Raw genomic sequence first — 9,564 nt, forward strand, 5'->3', positions numbered from 1 at the left:
TCTCTTTCTCCGGCGCGCGCGCGCACGCCGGCGTCTTTGTTGCCCAGAGCTCCTCGTGCGCGTGTGCGGCGTTCTCCCCTCGGTCCTTTCTCCATGGAACTACAGTTCCCAACGTGCAGTTCGGCTCTACGTCGTCGTCAAGGGCCGACGCTCGGCCGACTTCGCTGCGCCTGGGAGCTCCTTGGCTGGCGACCTTGTTCCCCGAGTCCCAGAGAAGGACCGCTGAGGTTTGAGGTCGTTCTGCTTGCTCACAGGGCTCCTTTCTCCGAGTGTTATCGTTTTAATGATTTCTTCCAGTATTGTCTCAAAGGATGATTAATCTGAGTCCCGTCTCAGAAGCAGTGGGTACCAATCTGGGAATTACCTGAAAGGGCAACAATTGCAGAGACGTACAAATTTTAGGGTCACCAAAACGAAAATGCTAGCTCAATGGGATGAAGTCAACGATTCCAGAGGTTTAACTAAATTAATACGTGCTTAGATGAAGAATTAATTTATTTGAGTTAAGGGAGTTCTTAATTTTTGCACAGTAATTGTCCCATAGTTTACCAATGAATCCACACTGTTACCCCCTCCACCCCCACCCCTTCTTTTTAATCTACATACTCACCGAACCCTCCTTTGGGGATCTACCTATTCACCTCTGCTGCCTGTATTCTAATGAACTGCAAGCACAGAACCCCACCTCCCAGATCACAGAGATGGAAATGCTAGGTCAGTCAATTATATCTCCTAGGAATCTTGGATGGAGATCCACTAGCATAGAAGGTAGTAGGAACTGAGTAAGAGCTGGTCTCTCAGTTGATCTCACCGAGAGCCCCAGAGATGCCAGGTTCCTAAACTGGTCACTTGATGATGTAACCTAGCCAATAAACTATTCAATCTGTTTCTCTATTTCTGTTTCTCTCTGTATCTCGCAATATATTTTTATTGATTTCAGAGAAGAAGGGACAGGGAGAGAGAGAAACATCAACGATGAGAGAGTCCCATTGACTGGCTGCCTCCTGCACACCCCACATTGGGGATCGAGCCTGTGCCCTGAACAGGCATCAAAATGTGACCACCTGGGCCCAGGCCGGTTTGGCTCAGTGGATAGAGCGTCGGCCTGCGGACTCAAGCGTCCCGGGCTCGATTCCGGCCAGGGGCATGTTCCTTGGTTGTGGGCACATCCCCGGTGGGGAGTGTGCAGGAGGCGGCTGATCGGTGTTTCTCTCTCATTGATGTTTCTAACTCTCTATCCCTCTCCCTTCCTCTCTGTAAAAAATCAATAAAATATATTTTTAAAAAATGTGACCACCTGGTTCATAGATCAACACTTAACCACTGAGCCATGCCCCGGCTGGGCACCACCATGGGTTCTGAATCCAAACACAAAGATGAGACCTGGTGTAGTCTTACACATTTTGGCTAGTTTTTCCTGGAATTTCTGTCTTGGGTACTATTGCCTTCCGGGGTGAAGGACATCAGTGACAATTGGTTTCAGCTGAAGTAGTCTGCTGGTCATGGACTTCCTGCTCTGGATAGTTACTGTGTCATTCACGGTAAAGGTTGATCCTCAAGCAGCCAGAGAGGAAAAGTGACGCACTCTTCTCTGGCCAATCATATCAACTCAAACTGGTATTAAGCTTCTTGATTAATCCTTCCCTTATCACCTCCAGCAGACACTATCCTATTTTTTCCCTTTTTATTGAATTGGGAAGGAATTTGAGGCTCTAAAAGTCTGTTACTGCCCAACATAACATATTAATGACACACACTAGGAATTTTGCACAGTAATTGTCCCATAGCTTAATTTTTCTCTTCAGGGTCTTAAGAGAAAAATCTAGGCTTCCAGAGAAAAACAATTTTATGTGGTCTGTTTATATCTTATTAATTATGACAAATATATTTTTAGCCCCTGACGGATGAGTTATTTTTCATTCCTGGTCATACAGGTGTTGAGTTTCCAGCCTCTGGCTTCCCATTTGCTAACTCTTTGCTAGTTGTGCTTAATATTGACTGCTTTTCTGTACCTTGGCCATTTTTTTTGGTATGGTAAAAGTATGTATTAGAGTCAGAAAGACTGCCCAGCCAGTGTTGCTCAATGGTTGACCATTGACCCATGAACCAGGAGGTCATGCTTCGATTCCCAGTCAGGGAATATGCCTGGGTTGTAGGCTTGATCCCCAGTGGGGGGCATGCAGGAGACAGCCAATCAGTGAGTCTCTGTCATATTGATGTTTCTATCTCTCTCTCTCCCTTCCTCTCTCTTATATCAATAAAAACATTTATTTTTTCTTTATTGATTAAGGTATTACTTATGTGTCCTTATCCCCTCATTACCTCCCCACCCACCCCCCACTCATGCCCTCACCCCCCTGGTGTCTGTGTCCATTGGTTAGGCTTATATGCATGCATACAAGTCCTTTGGTTGATCTCTCCTCCTTACCCCCACCCTCCCCTACCTTCCCTCTGAGGTTTGAAGGTCTGATCGATGCTTCTCTGTCTCTGGATCTGTTTTTGTTCATCAGTTTATGTTGTTCATTAAATAAAAACATTTTTTTAAAAAAAGAGTCAGGGCTTAGCTGGTTTGGCTCAGTGGATAGAGCATTGGCTTCTGGACTGAAGGGTCCCGGGTTTGATTCTGGTCAGGGGCACCTGCCCAGGTTGTGGGCTTGATCCCCAGTAGGGATGTGTAGGAGGCAGCCAATCAGAGTCTCTCTCATCATTGACGTTTCTATCTCTCCCTCTCCCTTCCTCTCTGAAATCAATAAAAATATATGTAAATTAAATAGATAAATAAAAAATAAAGAGTCAGAAAGACTGGGGTTGGTATTTTGGTCCTGTCACTTATTAGTTGCTCAGAGAGAGACATCAATGAAACAGGTTCTTTAACTAATTAACTCCTTTGTGAAATGGGTGGAATAAAAATTAGATTACAAAATTTAGGTTTACATCTAAAACCTCCAGCATAATACCCATAACATAAGAGGGCTCAATAAATTTTGGTTTTGTCTCTTACAACTACAAAGCCATTCCAGAATTCAGACTCTACTGGGGTCTCTATTTTTAGTAATTTCAGTCCATGTTTTCTGCCTCTTGGAATTGCATCCCAGTCAAACCAATTTTCTTAATTAACATCATCCTAAGTTTGTCTCAAGGAAAATAGTGCCTGGATTTTACCCTGGCCTTATAATCTGCCTGGACCGAAGATCCTAACCTTCTCAGTCATTTAACCTACAGTTTGACAGCCTCCCCGTTTTCAGATGGTGAGAACTTGGAGAACACTTAATCTTGAGCGGAATCTGGGCCAGTTTCACCAGAACAAAAAGGAGGAGCAGAGCAGTGTGCTAACTAATTCAGGACATTTGGTCACTTTATCACTTTAATCCATTAATCTAATTACAAAGTGACTACCACCAAATAGTTTTTTGGATATTTTAGCTCTTCTTCTCTTCTAAGGCACCCTTTAAACCTTCAGCTTGAAAGATTCTGGATTATTTGAAGTAGATATTAAAGACTTCTTTTAAATTAAAAGAAGAATAAAATAAAATGGCAAACCTAGAACCAATAGAGGAGATGACTGATCCTGAAAAAAGGCAGAAAACTTGGAAGAAAAACCAATTAAAAGACATAGTTGAAGGCAAGGGATGGGAAGAGTAGAGTAACAATTAGATGATTATTATCCTGTATATGTGTTAATAAGCAAAAAACACAACTGTGGACAATTATTTCCCTGTATTGAGTCTACATTGTGGTGCATATTATTGATTTACTTGTTCAACAAATAGGTATTATGCATTGACAACATGACTGGCAATATGTAAGGTGCCAGGATTATAATAAGGAATAAGATCAAGTTTATAGTCTATTGCAGTGGCCAAAAAACTCAAATAGGAACTAGCAACAGTGGTCACACATAGCATATGAGTTCCATGTATGGGTGTGAAATTCAAAAATCCAAAAATGATGGGAATGATGAAGCTGAAGGAGTAGCATCTCTGTATTAGATGGGGCAGCTATTACTCAGCTCCATCTGATTTTTGCCTTTTAGGGATGTGTGGTCTCCTGTTGCCAGATTTAAAAAAAATTTTTTTTAATTTTTCAATTACTTTACATTCAACATTATTTGCATTAGTTTCAGGTGTGCAGCCTAATGGTGCTCCTTTCTTAAAGTGTGTTTTAAAACATTTTTAAAACAGATTTTTAAAACATTTCAAGAGAAACCAGAATTCTGATTTTTATGTGAATCTATTGCTTAATTGATATTGGCTCAAAATTTAAAAACAAACAAAACAGACACTAGTTTGAAATTCTCTAGTTACAGAGGATTTGTTACTGGTGAAAGTATGAATGAGCTCATAGTTTTGAAATAGTAGTAGGTGTAAGAGTAGAAATTGTTACTTAACCTGTTCAACTTGATTTTTAAAGTTATGATTCTGTGGAAGCATAAGCAGAGTCAGTTGATACAGAATTATAAATGAATATCCTAAAATGGCAACTTAGATTATCAGAGGGTGTACACTCTAAACAAAATACTTGGATATATAAATATAATTTTTCAGTTCTATATTTATGGTGGTCATGATTACTCTAGTGCACATGAAAAGCAGAGTAATGGGAACTGTTAGCACAGGGTGAATATTGGAAACATAAAAGGAGTTGTCTGTTTTCAAGCATGGTTTCTATCAGCTGCAGCAGTTTCAGAAAGTTTTCTTTGTCCTTGAGACCCTCCTCCACATCTTGTTGGATAAGCTCAGTTCCTATATTCTGGCAAGAAAGCCTGAGTTTCTTAATTTGTCTTCATTACTGTGTCAGTCTATGTTAGGTTCACCCTGATCCTCTTAGCTTTGCTTAAATATTTATTCTTTGTGCAACATCACTCTAGATATACCTACTTACATTTTTCTCAATCTCATCTGGACTCCTCCTAACCTTTTAAAAATTATTTATTTTTCACTTTTAAATATATTTTTATTGACTTTAGAGAGGAAGGGAGAGGGAGAGATAGAAACATCAATGATGGGAGAGCATCATTGACTGGGTACCTTCTGCACATCCCACACTTGGGATCAAGCCCACAACCAGGGCACATGCCCTGGCCAGGAATTGAACCTCGACCTCCTGGTTCATAGGAGCCACACCATCTTAACCTTTAATAAGTCATTATCTACTATTGTCATTTATACGTATCACTTATATGTCTGATCTTTGTTGAACAAGAATACAAATGTATAAGGGTAGGTACTGTAATTTTTATATATCTCCAGGTTTGATTTGCTAGGAGGACTTACAGGATTCAGAATATAGTCATACTCACAGCTTGATTTATTACAGCAAAAATATATAAAGCGAAATCAGCCAAGGGAAAAACACACGGGGCAAAATCTGGGGGAAATAAAGCACCAGCTTCTGAGTCTTCTCTCACTGGACTCACACAGGACACACTTAATTCCTCCAGCAATAAGTTGTGACAACACATGTGAAATGTTGTCAACCAGGGGCACTCATCAGAAACTCAGTGCCTGGGTTTTTGTTGCGGTTGATCATGTAAGCAACCTCTGCCTAAGACTTACCCAAATTCCAGACTCCTAGAAGGAATATTCAGGTGCTTGGCATAAATCATATTGTTTGCAGAAACAGTTTAGGCACAGTCAGCCACTCATCATTTAGGGAAAGTTTATATCAGTGTAGGGAACTGTTTATTATTCAAATATGAGTTCAGAAGAGCTAAACTATTTGCTTAATTTCACATGGCCAACATGTGAAGGAACCACGTTTTAATATTTATTCCCAAATCAGGTGTTTCTCTACCACACATATTGTATTCTTCCTAAATAGGTATTGCCTGTCTAATAGGTTAATGTTTTTTTTTAAATATATTTTATTGATATTTTTACAGAGAGGAAGGGAGAGGGAGAGGGATAGCGAGTTGGAAACATCGATTCAGCTGCCTCCTGCACGCCCCCTACTGGGGATGTGCCCGCAACCCAGGTACATGCCCTTGACAGGAATCGAACCCGGGACCCTTGAGTCCGCAGGCCGACGCTCTATCCGCTGAGCCAAACCAGCTAGGGCGGTTAATGTTTTATAAATGGAATTTGCACCAAGTATGTAAAAAGGAGGTCGAGCAGTAGATTTTCTTTATGATTCTAGATCCTAGAATTCTAGTTCTAGAATTTCTAATTTCTAGCTTCTTAAGACCCCAAGAAAGACTGGAAGTCTTAGAGAGTAGAACTTTGGCACCAGTGCTTGCTTTCCGTTTATATTCACTCCTTTTGAAAGTGTATTTATCAAATATAACAAACGAATACAAAGATGATCTTTGCCTCTGAAGAGCTCACAATCTAATTGTGTTTAACTGTAAAGAAAATATAAGGCAGAGTGAGGTAAATACCATAACAGAAGTACATAATAGAAGCAAATGAGAAGAGTCCAGAGCAGTGTGATACAAGTCAAAAGAAGAGTTAAATGATGTTGTCATTCTTTTAATATACTGTTCTCTAGACAGTACATATTGAAAGTTGCATATTGCTAATTTTGATACAAACGTAAGGTAGCATTAACACGGCATATTCATAGATTTAAGGACTGGAATAAAAGCTTACTACACTGCTGCTTCGTTTGGCTTTAGACTCGCAGTGGTTCTCAACCTTCCTAATGCCGCGACCCTTTAATACAGTTCCTCATGTTGTGGTGACCCCCAATTTCATCGTTACAAATTGAACATAATTAAAGCATAGTGATTAATCACAAAAACAATATGTAATTATATGCTTTCCGATGGTCTTAGGCGACCCCTGTGAAAGGGTCGTTCGACCCCCAAAGGGGTCGCGACCCACAGGTTGAGAACCGCTGCTTTAGAGTTTAAAAAAAAAAAAAAGCTGACATTCTTTCGCAGACTGTTGAGCTTGGGTCTGAGATTTCCTAGGAACTACCCAGCAAGTGGTTTCGGTTCCGCGAGGAAAAGCTCGGGCAGAAGCTTTCTGGCAGCACCGAAGGCTGGCCAGGCGGAGCTCCTGCCCGCGGGGCTGGTGGGTGGGTCTGCAGGTGGGGCGGCCGGGCAGGCTGCGCCCCGGAGGCCAGACCTTGCCTAGGACACTCGGAACGCAAGGTAGACCCGGGAGCGGGAAGGCAGCTTCCTGGCCCCAGGCCCGCTGGGGAGTTCTGCGCAAGCGCGTTAGTCGTGCGACAACCGTCACTTACGGCCGAAACGGTTTGTGCGGGGAGTTGGCGGCGCGCTGCAGCTCTTAGGGACGGACGGCTCGGGCGCGGGTAATCAGCTCCCTTTCCCCCTTTCTCCACTCCTTGTAGGATCTGGGGATCATGGAGCTTCCGGACCTGATGCGGGCGCCGGGTCGTGGACTGCCTCTCCCTGCTCCGCTACCGCTCGGGGTGATCCCGCGCCCAGGTGGGGGTGAGGGGCGGGGTCGGGGGCTTGTCTGGACTCCATCCTGGCGTCTCCGCGTTGCGATCTCCTGGGTAACTCGTGCTTGCTCTTGCTTTCCAGGACTGGTATCCGGGGACTGACTCGCAGGGTCCGCCATGGAGCCAGAGCAGATGCTGGAGGGACAGACGCAGGTACCCGGAGGCCCTGGGTTCATGGTGGCGGTGTGCAAAGGGTGGCCGAGGTCTCTGACCTGTGTTTTGTTTTCTAGGTTGCAGAAAATCCTCACTCCGAGTACGGTCTCACAGATAACGTCGAGGTAACTCGCCCAGTTCCTATGCCGTTTCTGTACGTCTCTTAAGAGCTGGAAAATACAAAACAAAAAACACCGTGGGATCTGTTTTTACTAGGTTGCTTTGCACAAGGGAAACTTGATCATCACGAAGCAAATACTGTCACATTATGGGTAGCTTGTTTTATTAGCGGTCCTAACACTTCGTGGTATACAGACGTACAAATTAATTTTTAGCCAAGAGGTTGAACTTGTGAAGAAACATGCATACATTGCTAGTGGAGACTTAGAATCGTTTGGCTATCTATTGGGATATTGCTTTGGAAAAACGGCACATTAAAATTAAGAAACCCATTGTCTTTATAGCAGGATTGTGTTGGTGTCGTCAGCATTTAATACATGTTGATTTCTTTGCAGAGTTCAGTAGGCAGGTGCCATTGGAAACTATAATATACACAGTAGATACTGTTTTTGCTTTACATGGTTAAGTCTGAATTCAGAGAGTACATGTGAAAAAACACACACACATGAAAAAGAAGGTAACTTTTATAGAGTTTTCTATATCAGTCCTAAGAGGTTGTTGTCTAAAAGTAGAAGTTACTTTGTAAATGAATAAGGAAGTGCTGGAACAAATGAATTACCAAGAGCTGGGTGGAATTGGTTAGGAAAACAGAGGCTTCCTTTCCTGTAGGAGATGTGTACGTTTTACTAGGAAAGGAAAGACATTACTGGTGATTAAGTTTGGATAAATGAGGGCAGAAGCATTTCTGAGGAGAATAATAATTGTAACAGCTGCTAATATTTCTTTAGCTCTTTTACTATGGGCCAGGCACACCCTAAATAATTGGCATATATCCTCAGCCCTATAAGACCCACAAGTTGAGTAACTTGTTAAAGGTTACCAAGAGGTAAGTGGAGAGCTGTGCGTTAAACCTAGGCAGGTTGACATTTTAAAAGTACAATTAAATTGTGTTGCAGATCTTGACCAAACTCCTAGAGTTTGCTGGCATGTGGAATGACTACTCTGTGCCTATAAAATTGCTAGGCATTTTTATTGCTTTGATATCAATACGGATAGAGAATCTTTTCTTTCTAATGGGTTTTTAGTTGAACTTCTGCTGAATCAGGTGAAGACTCTTTACACCACTTTGTTTTCTAGCTATTTAAGAGACCTTTTTAAGGCATCAGTGGTCTTTTCTTGATGGTGCTTGTATATGATGCTGGAGCCATGCTGCTGTAGAGCAGTGATAACAACATGCTTTTTCCCAAACCCTCAGTCCAATTTCCATGGTAAAATGAGAAAAAAAAGTGGAGTGAGTGTTATTGATGATACATCACTGTATTTGGTGATTGGTCTTCCTGCTTCTATAATTTTAAACTGCTTGTTCTTTTTTTGAATTAATGGTGATGGTAAAATAATTATGTTTGTAATTTTTTTACTTGGCAAAATAGAATTAACCCTATGTTAGTTTCTTCATTTATTGTATTAGTTTATTTCTAATTGTTTGCAATATATGAAAGTCTGGAAACCACAATTCTACAGCTGCTGTTGCCGCTTTTTCTCTTATGGTTTTCTTTTTATTGGTTTGTTAAAATTATTTTTAGGTGTTGGCTTTAGAGTTTATAGTATGCAAATTTAACTTACCACAATTAACCTTCAAGTGGTAGTATATATTTTCATTTATAGTATAAGAATTTTACAACAGCAGTTTTTCACTCATTTACTCTCTCCTGGACTTTGTACTATTGCTATCATATATTTTACTTCTACATATGTTATAACTTCTACACTTCATTATTTTTATTTTTTCTTTAAAAATTCAGTGATCTTTAGAGAGATTTAAACAGTAAGAAAAAGGAGTATTTCACGTTTACCTGCACCTTTACCATTTCTGGGCTCTTCATT

At 41.3% G+C, this 9,564-nt stretch overlaps 1 protein-coding gene across 4 annotated transcripts in view; it reads left to right on the plus strand.

Annotated features, from left to right (window-relative positions):
• The first annotated feature begins 6,849 nt into the window (after positions 1-6,849).
• DPY30 (dpy-30 histone methyltransferase complex regulatory subunit) overlaps positions 6,850-9,564 on the plus strand; it is a 10,618-nt gene continuing 7,903 nt past the window's right edge. The window contains exons 1-3 of one of the 4 annotated variants that reach the window (XM_014533197.1): positions 6,850-7,254; positions 7,490-7,560; positions 7,638-7,685. In XM_014533197.1, coding sequence (XP_014388683.1) covers positions 7,525-7,560; positions 7,638-7,685 — 84 coding nt within the window. In that variant the 5' untranslated portion in view covers positions 6,850-7,254; positions 7,490-7,524. Of the gene's footprint in view, positions 7,255-7,276; positions 7,391-7,489; positions 7,561-7,637; positions 7,686-9,564 lie in introns of those variants that run through there. The other 3 variants (XM_005886051.2, XM_014533196.1, XM_005886052.2) reach the window with 3 other exon arrangements.

Source organism: Myotis brandtii, unplaced genomic scaffold (genome assembly GCF_000412655.1).
Source record: "Myotis brandtii unplaced genomic scaffold, ASM41265v1 scaffold953, whole genome shotgun sequence".
Classification (NCBI taxonomy): Eukaryota; Metazoa; Chordata; class Mammalia; order Chiroptera; family Vespertilionidae; genus Myotis; species Myotis brandtii.